The following is a 20,912-nucleotide window of genomic DNA, read 5'->3' as shown; positions in this document are numbered from 1 at the left end:
TCAGCGGCCAGGGGGGAGAAAAGGAGCTCGGTCTCGGGAGCGCTTCCCGGCGGGGGTGTCTGCCCGGGGGTGTCTTTGGGTTGCGCGGGCAGTGGCGGGGGCTCCTCCGCTCGCGGGCGGAGGGAGGGGCTCGGGGCCTGATCCGGCCTCCGCGCCCGGGGTGGAGGCGGCGGAGGGGCGCAGCCCCCAGGGACCTGCCGGCGGCCGGGCGCGAGGGGCAGGGGCAAAGCGCGGGGGTGTGAGCTGGGGGCGCGGGGACAGTGGCGCCGAGGGTGATTGCCACACAGCGGCGGGGACCCGGGTCTCCCTGGCCCTGGGCTGGGGAGTGCAGGCACCAGCTCCTTCTCACCGCCTGCTCCTGGAGCCTGGTTTTTGGTGGCACCCTCCTCGCTCTTTAATTGCTTCCTGGTAAAAAAAAAAAAAAAAAAAAAAAAAAAGGGCTTATTCATAGTGTCTCTTGCCTCGTGCCCTCTAGTTTGTCCCCTTGAAGTTTGTGGTGAGTTAATGATCTGAATCTGCTTCTGGATGATTACCTGAACTCTGTGTTCCACTCCTCCGGGGCAGGGGAAATGTCCCCTCCGCTGCAAGTGTTAACCTTCACATGGGCATGGAGAAAGCAGCTTTCGGCTGGCTTCGTTTAATTAATGAAGCTGGAGTCGAGTTCCACTCTATTGGTGGCGTTTGATAGGAAACTTCCTTAGTTAAAAGATATACACAATGCTAGGCTTCCTAGCCATTCAGCTTGGAGGCCAAAAGTGCTCGGGGTCTTGACGTGAACACAATTTCTCTCCCCCTCTCTCTGTTTTTCAACTTCTGGGTAAAAAATCCGTTAGCATACTTGGCACGTCCTGTGCTGAAAACAGGAGAACTTTCCACGTGTAACATTAGCAACCTACATACACTGAGATATTGCTGAAAGCTTAGGATAGGCCAGGAATAATAGTTGCAGATAAATAATGGTAATTCAGGCATATATAAATGATGAACAATTTGTCATAATATTAGACTAGAACATCCCTTTTAACTGGTCCACAACCAGTCTCATTATATTTGCTTATTGTTGCATAATTGGAACCATTTATTGGTAGGTTGAATATTGCCATGTTTTGCATGAGTGTTTACATTGTTTTTCATTTATTTTCTTTAGTTTGGCACAAAGGATTTAGTTATTAACCAAATCCTGCAATTTGCTTCGTCAGGGGAATGATTTCAGTGTTACACAGAGGGGTGTGTGGGGAAGCATAATATTAAAATCAGATGAATAACTCTGAATCTAACCATTATTTAGTAGATCAAATTTATCCCAAATTCAGAAATGCTATCAGTAAGCTCAAAACAAATGAATTTCGAAGGGAATATACTATCCCTACAAAAAACACCACAGCCTGTGACCTAGCCATGTTGTGTATATTAATTGAAATAAATGCATTTAATTGAAAGCTATACTTTTGAATCGTAAGTGTTCACTGATATGTGACCAGAAAGTCAGATTCTTACCAAACTAACATATTATCTGATAACAATGCTTTGACATCATCCTCATTATGTGTAAACATTTTTCAAGGCAGGCTTATAACAAATGTATCGTTCCTTTATTAGCATGCATGTGCGCAAACACTTGTTTTAATAGTCTGCCAAAGAAATATATTTTCTGATACACTACAGTTATGTTATGATACGTTTGTTTAGCTGGAGACCTGTGATTTTAATTAGTATGGCCTGCCTGCAATGGAAAGATTTACTCTTTCATATTCTTCGTTTTAGATCTTGGATGAGTTTTGCAATGTGAAGTTCTGCATAGATGCCAGTCAGCCAGATGTAGGGAACTGGCTCAAATATATCAAGTTTGCTGGATGCTACAATCAGCACAACCTTGTTGCATGTCAGACAAGTGATCAGGTATGTTGCGGATACTTTCTGCACTTTTTTTTTTCAAATAACGATAAAGGATCAGTGGGAAAACATAACAGAAAGTCCTAGTAGATTTTGTGGCCTGTTTATTGTTATGGTAAAAAGATAAGGCACAGATGTGAAATGCAGAATAGCATAATTTTTACTAGCTAGTGTATATAAAAAGAATTTCCTATTTTTTCACTTTATTGCTCCCTTCACAAAATACCTTATTTTTTTTTCTTGTGCCTGATAAAAATTGGTCTTGTCTTATTTATTTATATGAAACCAGCATTTTCTGTGTGCCATGTATTTTCTAGCTCCTCTAGCAGTTCAGCTACATGGTTAAACTGAGACATTCATTTCATAAGAAATTGTAATATGAAATTAATGGAAAAAAATGTAGGTGAAGTTAAAAAAAACCCAAATAAATTTTTGTATATATGGCCGCAGATATGAATATACACATGCATTATGTGAATTATGTCTTCTCAGGCAATGCCATAGAATTAAGAACAGTTCTGTTCTGAACTTATCTGAACTTATGGTAATTTTTTTTCTTTTAGTTTATTGCAGGATTTTAAAACATCAGTTTTTACTGGATTAAATTATTAGTTACCTTTGTACCTTGTAAAAGAAGGCTGGGGTAGGGAAAGGAAAAACAGTAAAATATTTTGTTTTGAAGCATTTTGTTGAGTTTTGGAGGAGGGGTTGTTTTTGTTTTTGAGGTGTTTAGTTTTAAATAAAGGTTTGTTTAAGTTTTCACATTTTAAATACCATAAAGCAATGTTTCGCGTGACTGAAGTTAAGTTTCGAAATATTAATTCTTTAAAGAAAAAAAGAACCCTAAAATTGCATGGGATAGCAGAGAGTGAATTCTTGTTTTATATTTAAACATTGATATCTGGAGACATAGCATTTTATTCTGTTAAACACTTGCTTAGTTTTTCACTAACTAACTAATTCATTAAATCAGGTGGACTTTAAAGATTACCTTTAGTAGATTTAATTGCCTGGAGGAAAGAATTGCAACCAGACACAAAGCTTCAAACAGAAATCATTCTTTCCAATCCAATTCCTTACATTAATAAAATGGATGTCAGGCAGTCTCCCATTTGCAGCAGCATTCTAAGATTATAGATTTGCATCAAAGGCTATAATTGATTAAAACTGGCATAAATAGCTTTCTCAGAAACTGTCATCAACTACCCTTTTCATTTTAAACTTTTACAATTCAGAGTTAAATGCATGCAAGATAGACTGAGCCAACCTCCTGTGATATAACTTTTATTTTTTTATGCACTAGGTGGTTCAGCTAAAGAAACAATAAAGGTCATGGGTAAACGAAAAATAAATTCTCCAAGTGAAAGCCTACTTTATGCAGAAAAACAATTCTATTGATGCAGAACATTTATTTGATTGTGTTGCACAAAGGGAGACTATGTAGCTGAGTTCAAATATCAATATTTTACATTTACTAAGATGGAATAAATGTGCAAATTTAGTAAAAGCATCATATGAATTGATAAGAGTTGCTTATTGGATTCATGTTGCTATTGTCGATCTCCCCGCAAAATATCTATTGTACTGAAATATTCGAACCCATTTGCATGCATGCGCACGCATACATTTGGCCATTTTTTGAAGAGAAAGTTATAGAGCTTGTAAGTTTCTCTTTTTTAATGTTTACATTGCTGAGATTTGGTAATGGTGCCTGTACTGCTGCCAATAATTTCTTTCATTCACTGGAGACGTTTATTTTGCACGGTGTTGTGATATTTGCAATTCCATACTTTTTATAGCTTATTGTTGCAGAGCTTTGTAAATTAAAAATGGGTTGTTCAAGTAGTAGACAAAACACGCTGCCAGCGAGAGAAGATGGTTTGCTGTTCATTTGGATTTCTAGAACCACTGAACATTTATCCACACAAGATATAAATGTACTCCGGCATTTTATGAGCATAGCCTAACAAGTTAATGTGCTTTTGAATCTTAAACGGAATCACATTTCCAACAGTTAGCTCCTCCTTCTGTTTTCCTCTGGAACAGACCTGTGAAAGGTAACATAAAATATAATAGGAGACCAAACTGTGAAATTGACATTACATGGGCAAACGGGGCCATATGCAAAGATTGATGAATATAAGTCAGGGTTAAGCTTAGTGTGCATATTTGTTTGTGAGAATATACAGCATGTGGGCGTATTTATGTCAGTTTGTCTTTATAGATCCCAGACAAAAAAAAAGTGTTAAGCCAGAGAATACATATCAGCCAGTTGTATATAGACACAGATAGGTATAATAGATGCCATGCAGTTGAAACAGGAGGGCCCAATCTAGCTTTGATATGAGAAAGCTGCACTAATCACAGGGATGAAAGAGCTGACTGAAGAGGTTCTCTGGGTCTGTTGTTTCACTCTCTTTTCCATTAGGAATATGGCCTGCCAAATGGTGAATAAGCACTACTCATCACATAATGAACACTCTCATTGTTTGAGATATTGTTCACAACTAAGGCAAGGACAGAGACACTGGATCAGGAGTAATCGTTAACCTCTAATTAATTCAACTCACCTGTAAAACTCGCCAGCAAACTTTACGCTCTGACCTGAACTGGTAAAAGATATTTGCCAGCCCTCTGATCTTGAGGCTGAACACAAGTTTATAGTGCTAAGTGCAAGCCTGATTGACAGACAGGTATGAGCCCACAGCTGCTGGAGGCCGGGTTTTCAGATGAATCTCTGAACTATCTCTAACCTAGTCGTTGGACAAAGCAGAACCTTTCTCCATCAACAAAAATAGAAAGGAAAACATTTTTGTTGTTGTTCTCCAAGGTAGACTTTTTTTGCAAGATGTATCACCCCCCTTCCTCCCCACTCCTCACCATATTCTGGTTTGAGGTCAGGTTTCATCACTTTGGATCAACTTTACAAAAGGTTTAGGCTCTTTCTTATAACTGTATACATGAGCTTGGCTGAGATGAACAGCTCGATAATAGTGGGATGCAGTCAAAACATGTATGCTGGGTGCAACTCATATTTCATTTGATTGGAGGTGGAGTAGGATTTAAAGGCAGCATTTCTTTGGGTTTCAAATAAAGTTGATATAGGATTTCTTTTTGCTGTCTTCCTATTATCTCCTGTCATGCCTAATCAGTCCTAAAAGTATGTAATTTAAGCGGAACGTGAATAATAAATTCCACAAATAGCACACTTTCTTCTTTTCTTTTCCCTTTCCCCCCGAATAGCCCACAGTATGTAGAGGATGGCAGAAAATCCTGTCACCATTATTTTACTGGAATGTATTTTTTAATTTTAAAATAAGCTTGGATACGATAGTAGCATTTACTAACTTGTAAGAGTTACGTTTATTATTGTTAAATGTCTATTTAGTTTGATTTTTAAAAATAAGTGTGAAAAGATTAGAAGCATTAGGCTTTTTGACAGTACTGACATCCCAGCAAAAGCATAATTTTTTTAATGGAATTTCAGTTGAAAATAATGTAGTCACTACAATAGTGTCTTTTTAAGAGAACTATAGTATGTTCCAAGTGCACTGGCAAGCTGACATCATACTAGGACTTTTTTTAAAACCCCAGTTAGTTTTATTTGTTCTTAAAACTCCCAATTATTATTTTACTTACTTTCCACTTACAGGCCTCTGACAGGGGAATATCTCTACATTGCTGGAGAGCTGCTTTTAGGTTTTAGAATTTCTCTTTGAGGAAGCAGCCACTGCAGATTAATTTGGTTTTATCTATTGCAGATTCCAAATAGCTCGATATTAGTTTACTGAGGTTTTTGTTTGCTGCATATTCAGAAATTAAATTTTATTATACTCAATTATAGTCTACTGGCAAAGACAGGGCAGCAGTATCTCACTCCTAACAACTCTGAAGGGGGCTCATGCCAGCGTTCTAATAGAATTACTGTGCGTTTTACCAGATCTGATCACATTTTACAGTTTTACAAACTTTCGTAATCTGCCAGCACAGCCTCATGTTTCAGATGTTAGTGCCTCTGTCCCCACTCCACACGCATTTTGCTCCACGCAGCCAGCTGGGAGAATAGTACTGGCTGAATTCTCAGTCTTGTTCCTGTACCCACCTGCAAGAGTTTTGTGTTTGAAGAATGATTAAAAGAATAGTTTGATGATATGCTGAAGTTCAGCTTTTGCCTGCGAGTCAGAAAGCCTTATTTACACAAAATTCAGTTAGGGGACAATTCTGCCTTTCTTCCTCATGCTGATTTATTCAGAAAATAAGGCCTGATCCAAATCCCACTGAAGTTAGCAGCTGTTTTTTCATTTACTTCAGCAAGAGTTGGATCCAACTTATTGTCTAACTGACATCAGCAGAACTCCTCAAGGAGGAATGACCTTCTCATTGTAAGGATGGCAAAACCTGGTCTTCTGGTGGTCTTGCCTTTCTGCAGTTAGAGTTTATGCTAGGTGTGAAACTCTAGTATGATATTTTTGCATGCATATATTATATGTAATCTATTAAAGTGAAGTCTTTTGATTCCAAGGGTTGCCTTGTCCCGACAACCTAAATCTGGAATTAAATTTCCAGAAACTTTAAGTCACTCCTGATCTCACCAATTAGGACAAGTGATAAATCTTTTATTACAGAGAGAACCTTAACAGCTAGTATTTAGCAAACACAATCAGACAAGTTCTGTCTGAACAACAAGTAATTCATTGATGAAAGATTATCTAATCACATTCATTTGCTTTGCAGAGATAAACTAGAGGATTAGAGATGTCCACAGAGAGGATACCAGGCTGTAATTCACTTAGTGACTTCTGCCAACTCTCTTGTGGTTTATACATGGCAGCTGGATACTAGAAAATAATTCTGCCATGTAGTCACGTGAGACACGCACTGTTCTGCTTTGTGATTTACTTTAGGAAGAGTTACTGCTTCCAGGAACACCCTGGTGAGATTGGTGAAGATACTGGTCGGTTGCTTTCCTGACGTTGTGTCAGGACCTGGGTTTGGTTTATTTCAGACATGTGGCCACTGTCACTAGCTCACAACTGCTACTAATTGGCATGCTTGCTTCCTGTTTCATCAGAGGGTGGCAGAGAGTTTGAAACAGTCTCCCATCCCTAAGGATGATCCTTCCATGAGAGGGTGGAGGCACGCTGACTGGTTGGGTATTGGGTCGGGTGCATGTTGTGTTGGTTCTGAGGGTGGTTCTAGGGGGTCCAGTAAATAGGACCGTGGTCCGTTTGTGAGCCCTGAAATCACCCAGATGATAAAAAGCAAATAAAGGTTAGAAAGATGCTTATTCCAGGGAGCTGGTTACAAAGTGCAAAGATAGATTATAGAGCTTTGTCATGTGAGAGGGCACCCAGAACCAAAAATCCTGCCTGGGGAGCTCCTATCTGTTGATATTTAAGGGAGCTATTGGGGTGCAACATATTTCGGCTGTTGGCTTGGCAATGAAGTTGGTGGGAAGCAGTCCCAATTCTTGTCCACTCCTTTTGGGGCATTGAAGGACCCCAGGAGGCAGGGAGAGAACATGTCTCGTGTCTGAGAGAAGGGGCTGCAGAAGGTGTGTGCACGTGAAAGGTTTCATCCTCACCTCATAACTCTTGTAAGGGACAGATAGAGTTATCGTGGGGTTTTGCTCATATTCTGTAACAGCCTGATTCAAAGCACAATAAGGTCAGTGGAAAGACTTCTCTTAGCCGTACTCACACAAAGTTCCAGGTTGCTTGCCTGCATGTGGCAGGAAGAATCTGGCTCATACATTGTGAACCAGTTGTCCAGCTGCCTGGGCTGTTCTTCTCATGCTCTAAAATTTAATTTTAGTCTTCTGGACTTTTTTTTTGTGAATGTTTAATTATGGTTTTCATCCAGCTATTTATTCGTTTATACTTCTCATTTTCTGATGGGCTTAAATCACTATTTTATTTGAGTTCTTTTGATGTAAAAATTATTATTAGTTTTGGACATTTAATTTGTTTTGCTTTTCAGGCAAGTTTCACTTTTATTCAGAAGTAACATTTTACTATTCAAAGATGAATGCCAGTTGGCACAGCTTGCACATTCTCTAAACACTTGCTTGCCTAACATGAATTCAGACCTATTCCCATACTGGCACATAGCTTCCTTCAGTGACAAGGTGAGGGTAGCATACCCCTTTGCCTTCCACACTCTAACTCTTGGAGGGTTTCATTTAGTCCCGATTCCCTACAAACAACCCCCGCTGAAGTCAGTTGGAATAAGGACATCATGGTCAGTGTCTAACTCTTCTGTTAATTTGTGTATGTCCAGCAATCTCAGCTCAGCTCATTCTTCATACCTAGTGAACAGTTTATGATGTGCTACTGATGTCCACTGAACATTTTGGCCTGAATAATATGAATGCACTCCTCCACCCCTGATTGGGGAGGGGAGCTGTTTTTAGCATAATCTCAAGTGAAAGGTGGATATTTTAAAGTGCTTTATTGCTTTGCAGAGGTGAGAGTCGCTTTGTGCCCTGGAAAGGGTTGTCCTCTGCACCATTCTAATCAAATGCCTGAGGCAGTTACTGCCAAAACTAAAACCACAACCTTTTACCTGCAATTTATGTTATCCACATTTTCATCCTTTAGGTACTCGTGCTTCCTGTGCATTTTCCCCTGTTGTTCTCAGGCTAGGGAGATAATACGTTCCATTTAGTGTAGCACTTCTGCTCTAAAGCAGTAACACAGGGTTCTGTGCAGGAGGCTAATGGACCTTATAAGGCTTTCATTAGGGATACCAATGTGCTTAACATTTTTCATATTCTGTTTCTTTTCACCATCTTTTTCATAGTTGGCTTCTGCAGCAGCTGAAGTCAATTTAATCTTTTCATTTGCCCACTGGGATATGGAACATGTAAATAGTCATCTCCCTCCTCCTGAAGCTATAAGTTAAAAGCAATAATCATGTTGTGGAAGTATAAATAGCACTGACTGTCCACTCCTAAATCAAAATAACATCCCTCGTCTTCTTCCAAACTGCATTGCCCAAGATACACAGAGGCGTCTGCAGTATTTTCCAGTAGATTTTCCATATTTTTTGCATGCACAAGAATAAAAGGTTTAGTCAAATGCAACATAATATAGCTTCTCTTCAGTACTGAAGGTGACAGATGTGTTCATATCAACTGTTGACTTATTTCAGATATGTAAACCAGAGTGTCTCTTTTTCCCCCGAACCAGTATCATTCTGTTAAAATCTTTCCTGAGTGGCTGAATGGCAGATTGAATGGTGCAATAGTAAATAAAGACTCCAAACAAAGTGGTATAGGTTCCACTGGGGGCAGGCAGAGATCGACAGTGAACTTCAAAGGGACTGGCCGGCAGTAGCCTGAACTAGTTGTCTCTCCCCAGCATTCACAGGGAGTGCATTTTCTCTATTATTTCAATTATTACAACTTCCTGGATAGGTTGAAGGTCATTCATAATTCACGCTTCTGTCATCCTTACACATGCCAAATGCAGTCTATTAAGCATAAATAAAATTTTGAGTGCCTGACCAGGAAAAGTAAACGGGGATTCGTAACAATGAGGCCTTATTCATCCATTTAAAAGTTATTTGTGTGGGTTCCTTTCTTCCCAGCCCCCGACTTCTCCCCTGTACTGCTTTGCAGTTTGGGGACTTTTATTTCATTTTCCCTAACATAAGCCTATTATTGTAAATTTACGCAGAACAAACGAGAGCATTATGCTGCCATCAACCTGAGATTGAGCACCCCACACTTTGAAAGTGGATCAGAATTTTGCTCCCCGCTAGGTAACAGCCTGAACCACAACCCCAGCACCACTGGTCCTGAGGTATTTGACATCAGGATTGGGACTTTGCAGTTTGGGCCTATCCCTGCAATATATAAGTCCCGACCCTAGTGTCTATAAGGCTGACTGCTGTGCGGTTTCATTATAAATTGTCGGCATTGTTAGATGATAGCAAAGTGAGTTTGATAATGGAAGGGATGAAATCCCTGAAGTCAGTGAAGCCAAAACTCCTGCTAACTTCAGTGGAGTCCGGATTGTGTCCAAGATGTTTTAAGTCTGCTAGGACAAAAATCTATACGCTCTGTTGAAATAAAAGAGCTAACGTTACGAGTGCAGTCTGCTATTGGCTTTAAAATAAGGGAGAACCAGTACGAAACAGATATGGTCTGAAAGTAATTTATGATCTATCAGTTTTCCTTTCACAGGGCTCTTGGCTCCTCATACCCTCTGTCAAAGCTAGTCTTCTGCTGTTTAAAAAACTTCAAGTCAACATGTTTCATTTGTCCAGGGCAGGGACACATTTTTAACTCTTGATCAGGCAGGACAATTACAATTAGGTGGAATGAAAAAAAAAGGCTTCTAAAATGAAGAGACTTACAAAAACTTATCTACGTTACGTAGAAATGAACTGAAATAGTAGCAAGGTCTATTAAAAACATACTAAGGTTATCAGCACTGTTATTTTTTCAGGATTCAGTATATGCTATTTGAAATCTCGTTAGGATGCAATTTGGCATATCAATTGATAGGCTAGACGGAAGTATTTTTGTATGTGTTGAAATAAAAGAAAAAAAATACCCCTGCAGTTTTCCTCTTCAGGAAGCATCGCAATGTCATTCAGACCCTTTGCAGGGCTTCAGTTTACAAGTGCAAGATTTTCTTTTTTAAATCTAAACCAACTTAACTTAAAAATATAGGTCTGCCAATATAATTAGCAGTTTCCTACATCCCTTCTCTTCTTACAACTCTGACTGAAATCAGGAAAGCTCTGAGTGCAGAGAAGCAGGACAGATCATTTCTGAAAGGGGACTTAATCCGCTGCTGGTAATTCAGTTTATTTTTGAAATGCCAAAGCGGTCAACCTAGACAATTAGTGACAGAACACACATTAGTTCAGCATTGCCGTAAAGGAAACCTATCATAACAATGGTTGTTACAAGGAAAGATGATGCATTTCAATGCAAACAAGACTCCCATTTATATGCATATGAGGGCCATGTGTCCTCAGTTTTCAACAATGGGTGAAAAGGTTGGTTGAAATAACTTCCACTGTACAGCTTGAATAAAGTGGGGGAAAAAATTAATGAACACCACACTACAGCTTTTGTTTGTTCCTTGGTATTGATATATCAGTGAGCTCAAAAGAGCAGCTGAGTTTACATACCATAACATGAAACCAAACAGTATCAAGGTAAAATGAGGGCAAATCTGTGCTGCCCTGGAGAGGGCTCTAGTAGGATTTCAGCTTTCATGCTGCCATCCCTCTACAAGCTCCTCTGTGTATAGGGGGTGTGAATGGGCTGCCTCATACTTTGGGGTCCAGCAGTGTAGGCCAGTACGGAGGGATCAAAGTCATGATCTGCCCCCTCCCTGTTTCATAGTAGCTTGCATGGATTGACTTTGGTGGACTTTGGATCAGGCCCAGAAAGAGCTTGGCTCTAACTGCATAGGGAGTGCAGTTAGAGCCAAGACTCCTATTCCTTCTATCCTAGCTTCTCCAGGACCAGGGGCAATCTGGCCTCGTGTATCTCTAGTGCGGGACATACTGAAAGCCTGTGTGTTTCTATGGGCTTCCTAACAGAACTCCTATAGCACTTCTGCCAAATGCCACTTGATAGAACCAGCTGCTTTATCAAAGACTTAGGCAATATTTCAGTAATCTGTTCTTGACGACATCCAAAATGCTGTGGTGATAGAGCCAGTCTTTGAGGCTTTGTACCAAGCATTAGCTATATAGCTTGTGATCCTACCATTCCAAATGTGTAAAGCACAATAGGGCCCACCCTGCACCTCTTGCAGCCATGGGACTTTTTTGTTCAAGGCAAAGGAAATCACATAAAGAAAAACTACAGAGCACCTGCAGCTATTTCACAAGGTAGCATGCCATTCGCTCATTATTTCAGTGTTTAGTAAGTCAGCAACTCAGCCTCATCTTGGGCTGATCAGTCTATAACTTCCTATTACTTTTCAAGGGCATGGACACCGTTTGACTTCTGGGGGAAAAAAAAGTGTTGGGGTGGGGGGAGAGTTAGATTTAAATGGATTTGTCTTAAGAAGTGGGGAAAAAAGTGTTGCCTAGAACAACTATTCAGTGGAGTCAACACTGGTATCATATTTATTTGTGGGAGTTAAAAGCTGGCTTCGCTTAAACGCATTTCAGTCTTGGATCAAATCAGCTGGGTTGCCCCCAACCTAGTCTCTTGTGCACTGCGATCCACATAAGGAAGCTCCTGCATCATTTATCACCATTGGCAGTATCTGCTCAAGAAACAACACAACTTGGGGATCAGGTCTGAGATACATTAGCGTAGCTGTGCAGGGAGGCACACACAGAACTGGTCTGCCCTCCCATCGCCCCTGTCGGACGCTGGATTCTCAGGAGCCATAAACATTCACTTAAAATGGAGAAAGAACTCAGTGAAGTTAAAAATCACGTGGGCCTGTGCTTCACTGTGCCATTCAGGAATTGTTAGACCACCCTTTTCACTTCTGGCAGTGATTACTTACACTATCACCGCAATAGTTGCCATGTATTTTCTCTGAAGTTATGACACTGTCCACATGTAAATTAGGATTCTTTAATGACCACTGCAATATTATTTTATGCATATCATAAAAGGAGTATTTGTTTAATCTAGAACTTTGTCACCCTATTATTTTGAACGTGCTACTTGGCTTTTGGCTTAATTTAGGGAAGAAACAAGATTAAAACTGAGGATAATAGCAGGCAAAATGAAAGCTCTGGTTTTATACCAGACCAGTGTAATTTTGTTGATTTCATGAGGGTGCTTCTGAGTTATGCAAAATCAGGCCAAAACAGCCTATGATCTTGCAGGACTTAGTTGAAATCCTTTTTGAAGCCTACATTCTCCAGAAAAGATGATTGCAAGATTTCACTGAAAGTTCTTATATGTCACAATTCAAATGTCAACATGGTGTTGGAAAGGAAGCTAATATGTTAAACCTTTGAGAGCTGCCAAAAAAGAGGTGTTTCAAATTGCTGAGAGAAGTCCATTGTTTTGTAAAGGGAACTAGAATTCCAGAATGAAACATGCTACTTGTAAACATTTATCTAAAGGGTAAAAGAAAAGAAAAACCAAATCAAAACAAGAAAACCCAAGTGACGGTTTGACCAGAGTAACTCTTAGCACGGAGGAAAAGGGAGTTGTAATCTTGACAGATTGGGAGTATGAGCTCCTACTCTTGGCTTTTACTGGGAAAATGCACAGCAAACAGTAGGCTGTAATGTGTGTACATTATGACATGTGTTTTCCTTAGAGCCCTTTTGTGTCTTGGGAGACTGGGATGACCTCAGCGTCTCTGACAAAAACGCTCGAGTCCCATTTATTCTTCTCCTGTTTATTGCAACATAACTGCTGTTTGCAGACTTCAGGTGGTGGAGCTGCTGTTGTCAAAGCAAACTACAGAACTATATGCAAAAAGGAGGAGCAGAGGAAGAAAAGAAAAATCAGAGGGAATGCTCTTCATTACGTTATTTTTAGATATTTAGCACATATCTGTGGTCGAGGCCACTTAGGAAAAAATATACAATTGGGTTTTAGGGCCACCTACTGGAGGAAATGGATAACTGCATGCATGCTAAATCCTGTATTTGTATAATTGCAACATGTCCCTGTAGAAAAAAATGCATTCATCTGGCTCATTACAAGCAGATTCGTTTGGGTTTTAAGTGAATGAAGCTAACACTTACCCTCTTCTCAACACTGTGAAGTGAATTCAGAGAGTGAGTAGTTTTAGGAGCAGGGATTTTAAAACTAGGCTAGCTCAAGATAAGATATTTACCTCCTTGCCAGCCTCACAAACTCTCATTTTCAAGTGCTTGGGCTTAACAAAGTCCCGGTGAGTTACTGATTTTTATTTGAGTTACTTCAAAATGATGCATCATGCATCACCTCATTTCTTAGCGTTCTGCACCTTTCCTGCAGAAGCAAGACGGTCCAGACAGTGTTCATTTCTCATGAAGTCCCAACAATTGAGTCCTTGCAGATCCTCATTTTCATAGAGAAGTTTCCTCCAGGATATCCAAAACTAGGTGGGTAGGCAGCCATGTTAGATCCTGTGCACTAAATTGCTTTTCCTCTTTATTTTTGCCTGATAATCACAGAGCCCAACTGTCAGATGTTGTAAGGTTTTCCTGTAGCAGTGACATCTAACTTTATGACAGCCTTCACAGGTTTATCACCAGCTGCATATGCTGCTTTGGCTGTTAGTGGGCTTCTTGGGCTACTTTCTCATCCTAGGTACATTTTTCCTTTGATTCATACTGGAAACACAGAGATAATCTGCATAACACTGGTCTGCACCAGTTTCTTAAAACATGCCATTGCAGGATCTCTCTCTTGATTAGAAATGGAATTGCCTGAAGTTCATGCGCTAGCCTGGATTATCCTTTTGCACTTGTTCTCAACTGTTGCAACTTCAGTGACGTTATCAGACCTTGTGTGTATAATTAGGACATAGGTTTGAGAAGGCTGCATTATGGTCTACTCATAGCTTATTGACAAACCATCTGGGAATTTGATTTATTGATGATTTACAGGTACAGAGTGTATTTATTAGAAGAAGTATGAACTAAGAGCAGCATTCACAGCCCTCCGCTCACCATCCTGTAGCTCATTTCTCAGCATACTTTATTGGAAGTAGTATCTTTTCATCTCAGATACCAGAGAATAAATGGCCTGGGGCCAGATTCTCCCTGAGGATGAGGATAAACTGGCATCATTCTAGTGACTTACTGAATTTTTCCCATTTGGACTAGCAGAGGATCTCTCTGGATATTTAAGTCTGGCAGTGCCCGCCAGCTTTGGTTTTGTACTATTGTTTCTTCTGGTATTGACTCTGATTCTGTTTTTTCAGATATTCTACAGAGTTGTAGCAGACATTGAACCAGGAGAGGAGCTGTTACTGTTCATGAAGAGTGAAGATTATTCACATGACACAATGGCTCCTGATATTCATGGTTAGCAACTTTTTACTGCAGATTATTTAGTTTGATCCAAAATGACCACTGAAGTTACATGTGTTGAACATATTTCTTTTCTCTCACTCTGGTGGAGCCCTCTTGAACTCAATGAGATTCTTGCAATATAGCTAATTAAAGGACATCTGAGCCATAAAAATGTTATCTAATCTCCTTACTTATTTAATTCTCTGCAACTCCTAAAGTAGCACTGCATAGTTTTTAACATTGAAACCTGACAACTTTGAACATACCATTGAACTTTATTAACACTGAAGATATTAATCTCTCAAAGTTTTTTACTTTGTCTGTGGCAAAGATAACGTTCTTATTGTTACTGGCACTTAACTGCTAGCTTTTCTACCTTTAAATATTTTCAAGGCTAGATATGAAGAGATCCTACAATACATTATGAAAGAATAAGTGTGAATACATCAAGGTCTGAAATCATATATAGAGGATTTTCTGCCATATATAAACTTCTGGAGTACATGATTCTCCTTATTGTGAATTGTTTCCTGAGAGTGGCTAAAGCACCTGGTCTACAAACTTTTTTAAGGTGTTGTGCTGCTCTGGAGACTGACTGCAGAAATGACATCGTGGAGTTGCATATTTATTGTCTCTCAATCACATCGGCTCCAACTTGCTTCATTTACAAGCCATTTATACCCTCTCTTTTTGGCCACAGTTACAACTTTGCAACCCTGCTGTGTTTAGGTTCTACGGTCACTTATTACACTAAGAGTCCGGCCTCATCTTCTGTAACTGGGGCTGGACAGGTGTACTGAGAGCAGAATTAAGCTTTGCAACTTGAACGTAGTAAATAACTTTGTGGATGATGTACAAGGAGGAATAGAGTGCTGCTCATTATGTCTTAGCTGTGTTGGCTCTGCAGGGCTAACAGAGCTCATTTTTCACGTGGCTAAGCTGCTCTTACCCTATTCACAATCAACGTGAAAATCTAATGATTTAGAAGGTGCCTTTTCTAAAACCATTGCTTTTCAGAATAAAACTACTTCTTAACTCACTTGTTAATTATTTACTCTAAATACCCATACTGTAACTAAAATGCTTAAGTAGTCTCCACATCCTGCACATTATAGGGCCTCCAGGAGTGCTTAAATATGTTATAAAGGAAATAGTTTTATCCTGCTTCTTGCACTGTGAAGAGCTGTATGGACATTATAACTGAGGCTCAGAGCAGGGGTGCACCTGTTATTTAACTATGGGGTGAAGGCTGAGCCAGGTTGGACTGAAGCCTGTGGGCAGGTACACTAGCTCTTATACAGATCCTTAAACACTGACATTATTTTATACTGGCTTCCCCAAAGAAGTGGGAGAAAGCGAATTCCATATTGACATAATCCTTACTACCTCCAAAACTGCTGAAGAAATTTCTCCCCCTGTTCAATTAAAAAACTGGCAAGGCTGTTCTGTTCTGTTCTGTTCTGTTCTGTGGTAGCTTTGTCAAGTCAGCGCTCAAAATGTCAGCCTTTTACAGTGTAGCATTTTCCACGGGTTTCCATGTGGTTAGAGTATTATTGTATAAACTGCCCCTTTGAAATACTCTGAACCTGCACACAAATACATGTCTCCAAATCTGACCATACTCATTTTTCATTTGGCTAATTTATATGTAGCAGTAGCCTGCTTCTCACTTAGCCCAAACCGTTGGTGAGTCCCATGGGAGTTTTACTTGGATAGGAACCACAGAATCAGATGCTTATAAGGCATTTTCTTTGAGTTTCCTAAACTTTCTTTCTGCAAAGTGTTTAATTGTATGCATAACACTAAGCCAGGAAGTATACAGCGACTTCAGGCAGGCTACTTCTGTGCATAATAAGTACCATGGTGAATCAGAACTCACATACCTATTACATCTGTGGTACTGACAGGACTGAAATAAAATTAGGACATGCGAACTGTTTTAAAGACAGTGTTCAAATTATCAAATTTTGTGTGAAGGATCTTGCTTCCCAAGTTGATAGTTTAGGTGATGAGAATATGGAGTACTATTAATTTCATGGGTGAAGCAACTCAAGAGTGATCATGCTCATTTGCTTTACTGTGACTCTATTCACATTGAAATCAATGGTATTACTGTGACCCCATTCACATTGAAATCCATGGTATAACTCCCATGAGTTAAGGTGACTAAGACCATATTGTTAAACAGGGTCTGGGAGGAAAAAATCCTGCTTGAAATGTTGAAAGGTCTTTAAAACCTCCCAAACTATCTTCAAGGGCACTTTTGATGAGGTGTTTGTGCCTGAGTTAGTTGATACCACACTCCAAGAATGCCCACCTTTGCCTAGTCCTGCATTTCGATACTGGTATAGCTCCCATCGTAATAGTTGAGCACACTGGCTAGTGTCCTTTTTAAATCTTAGGATCAGACATCAGTAAAAATAAAAATCCTTATAAGATCATACTGCACTATTGGAAAATTAGAGCATCATTCATCCTAGTTTTTTTCTCAGGTTCTTCCTTTTTCTCTGAATAGCCGTTTCTTTTACTGCACTGTGGAGGGACTATTGAGCAATAGGACTTATCAATATGTCTGAGGATGTATATTACTGTAACATGTCTCCTACAACCTGTAACCAAATTGCCTTCCAGAGGAGCGTCAGTATCGTTGTGAGGATTGTGATCAGCTGTTTGAGTCCAAGGCAGAACTAGTAGACCATCAGAAATTCCCATGCAGCACACCTCACTCAGCGTTTTCTATGGTGGAAGAGGACTTTCAGAAAAAGCTTGACAATGAGAATGACCTCCGGGACATGCACGAAATCCAAGAATGTAAAGAGTGTGATCAAGTGTTTCCAGACTTACAAAGGTAGGAATAGCCACTTGAAATCCTACACTTATTGCAGCCCCAGTTCTGCAGTGACTGCAGTAGGATTGCATAGGGTATAAGTGCTGAATCTGACTCCATAGTATTATAAAACAAAATAAATATGAAAAAAGAATCAGATTTTTGTGTTCTTTTGTGGCTTAGGTCTGACTGATCAGAAAGTTACTTATGTTACCATTATTATGTGTCAGCCATGCAGAGACTGAGATCCTATCTTGCACCGTTTACCTGGGAGAAAAATGGGCCCTGAATTTGGGCAGGTCCTCAGCCGGTGTGAATTGGTATAGCACCATTGAGATGGTGATTCACATAAGCCATGGACTTTGCCTTGTTATTTGCCTGGACTGGGCAGAATGGTGTAGTGCTCAGCGCTGACACCAGGGTTCTCTGCCTAAGTTAGAAGTGTTAGACAAAGTTTAGTGAGTCCAAACTTGCTGTTGTACATCTGGTACGCTCTAAAACATTACATAGAGAACAAATCACTCTACAGCAACACAAAGCTGCAAGTGATCCAAGAAACCCTTGAAATAAGCTACTGGCAATTATCCTTCATCCAATGACAAAAAAACCCCAATGGCTGTGGCTTAAATGAGAAAAGGCTTAGCCTGTGGACCCAGTTCAATATTTTCACTTTGACCAATTTAGATTCTAAAAGCAACAACATTATGGTATATTCCAAATACCAAAGAGTAGAGACAATTCACTGTGATGCAGGGAAAGCAGCACTTTTGCCCAGCACGTTGGTCCCACTTCTGAAAAATATTGGGCACCCTTAATTCCATTAGCAGTCACTGGTGCTGAAGTATCAGCATTTGTAGGGTTTGCCCTCTCGCTCTCACCCATCATTGTTGTAGATGTAGACATATGTGCCTCTTGAAAATGTGTATTTGTAAGGCCATAAATATTTAGTACAAATATTACATGGGGAAAATTATTTGCACATTTCCTGTCACTGTAATTTGCTGCGGCTACTTAAAATAACGTACTGCAGGACAGAGTATGTTGGAATGCCGCAAATTATTTCAAGGTCTGGAGAATGATCAGTAACTCCTGCAACAGCCTCCTCAAAACTGCACCTCTGTGTGCCTGCTCTTGATACTCAATGTGTACATGTCGGAAGAGAAAGTTGGCTTCAGCTACTGACATTCAGTTATAAAGCCAATGCTTCTGAATAACAAAATCATGGACCAGATCCTCAGCTAGGGAAATCAGTGCAGCTCTTTTAAGGACAGACCCAGGAGAGGACATGGACTCACATCTTTTGCTTTTGCCCAGACTCTGAACTGTCACTGCATCCAGCCTTTTTGTCTCTACCATGCAGAAAGAATGACATTAATCATTCACTGGTAGCAAGAAGCAGCAGCAGATTTGGTTGTGCTGTTTACAATCAGTTGCACTTTAACATTTACTCCTTTCCATTTTTATCTCTGGGGCTTTAAACAGACATTGCCAAATGAAGCAGATAACTATCGGGCTGCATCTCAGCACAGCTGATCTTCTTCGTTGGGTGAAACAGACATTGCCCATTGCCCCCACAAGTCAGGCCTCTGCCACTCCCGGGACTTCAGGGTCCCAATCCCATGTGACAACACTTGGAGCATGCCTCTGCAAGTGAGGAAACCTGTGCCCCATATTAGATAGATTACAGATCCTTCATCAGTTTACATATCTCCCCACAAAGAACTTGCGTATTTAATGAACTAGATCTGATACAGACAATGTTTCCATTGACCTGGAGTGCTGACAACGAGAGTCTTGCAGTTACATGCGCCATAGGAATGATCACTTCAGGCCTGATTTTGCAAGTTGCAGTTTCCTCTCAGGAGTGTTGAGTGTCCGCTAGAGGTTGAGCGGAGGGTGCTCAGGATTATGCAGGAGATGCTCATCACCTCATATGACTTTGTCCTTATGGTCCTACAAAATTAATGATGTCACCCTGAAAATTAAAAATAGCCCTCTGTTGTTCCATACACACCAGTTCATGCCCAGTCACAGTGCATTTGCATATATATACAGCTTCATTCACTGGGTAATATTAAGCAGAATTTGGCCCCAGTTCACATAATTTTCAGTGTAAGCAACTGAGTCAAAGTGAATGATGGATCTTGGTAAGGTCAATAAGCTTGCAACAGTGAAACTAGAAAGAGGGTTCCAGTGTTTCTGCATGTAGTGAATTATCTTTGCTACATCTGAATTTAAGGACAATATCTAATGTATGGGAGCCCTTGAACAAATGTAAATGTAGCTTAAAATATTAAGGATTCAAGACAAGGGCTGAAAACAAAGAATGACTTATCACAAATAGATGTGTTGTATTGGGAGAAGCAGTGAAAAATGAGGGTAAATGCAGTCAATCTCAGAAACACTTCAGAAGAACATTATATATAACAGGGCTACACGATACGTGCTTTGGGGTATGTGTAATTAAGCAAGAAATACTGAGTAGGAACATTCAGATCTGTGCATCAGGATAAGAAAGAAAGAGTGAATTCATGGAGAAATATTAAAGGAAGAAGTCACAGCCTTTCTCTTAGAGAATGAAACAGGAGCCTGCTATGGTTAAATTGAACTGAATTGTAATGAAGTGGACTGAGCATAAACGTGCCAAATGAGACTCTAGAACCATGAGTGGATTACAAGCCCCACAACTCTTTGTCCACCGAGTCACCCAAACTCAGTAGGACATTGGATGAAAAGGGACTGAAGAATTGGGTGCCATACTGGCGGAGGCATGTTCTCTGACATGTTTAGACACTGAAGTCTTTCCTGAGCATCTATATACTACCCTATATAGATATAGTATATCTTTTCTAACTTCTCATAAAATAAGTGTATGAGAGAAGGTTTTACCAGGTGATCAGATGTAAGTGGTATTTAAAAATGTTCTTCCCTTATTTCCATCAATAACTGAAAGTCGCAGAAAAGACCACCAACAAAATTATTAAGGCCTAAAGCTACTGACTCCTTAGCAAATACTGTCAATATGGCTACAGGTAACTAAGGGGGAACTTGATATTAGTTTGCAGTACATAAGGGCCTGATTCTGATTTTACTTACATTATTTTTTACACCTTCAGTGGAGTTATTTAGTGGTACAGATACAGCTAGAGGCAGTATTAGAATCAAAGAAAGATGGGGATATTCACACTGCTATTAAACCCCAGCCCCCCCCCCCCCCCCACAAAAAAAAAAAAAAAAAAAA

General features: G+C 40.0%; 1 protein-coding gene across 6 annotated transcripts in view; it reads left to right on the top strand.

The window, feature by feature from the left end:
• Positions 1-20,912, top strand: part of MECOM (MDS1 and EVI1 complex locus) — a 586,635-nt gene that overhangs the window by 516,166 nt on the left and 49,557 nt on the right. For all 6 annotated transcript variants that reach the window (XM_019503260.1, XM_019503258.1, XM_019503259.1 and 3 more), the window contains 3 exons: positions 1,765-1,899; positions 14,754-14,856; positions 17,476-17,692. In XM_019503260.1, coding sequence (XP_019358805.1) covers positions 1,765-1,899; positions 14,754-14,856; positions 17,476-17,692 — 455 coding nt within the window. The remainder of the gene's footprint in view (positions 1-1,764; positions 1,900-14,753; positions 14,857-17,475; positions 17,693-20,912) is intronic.

The sequence above is a fragment of the Gavialis gangeticus genome, unplaced genomic scaffold (assembly GCF_001723915.1).
Source record: "Gavialis gangeticus isolate Ggan-Ray unplaced genomic scaffold, GavGan_comp1, whole genome shotgun sequence".
NCBI classification, from domain to species: Eukaryota; Metazoa; Chordata; order Crocodylia; family Gavialidae; genus Gavialis; species Gavialis gangeticus.
This window is presented reverse-complemented; position numbering and strand designations above follow the sequence as displayed.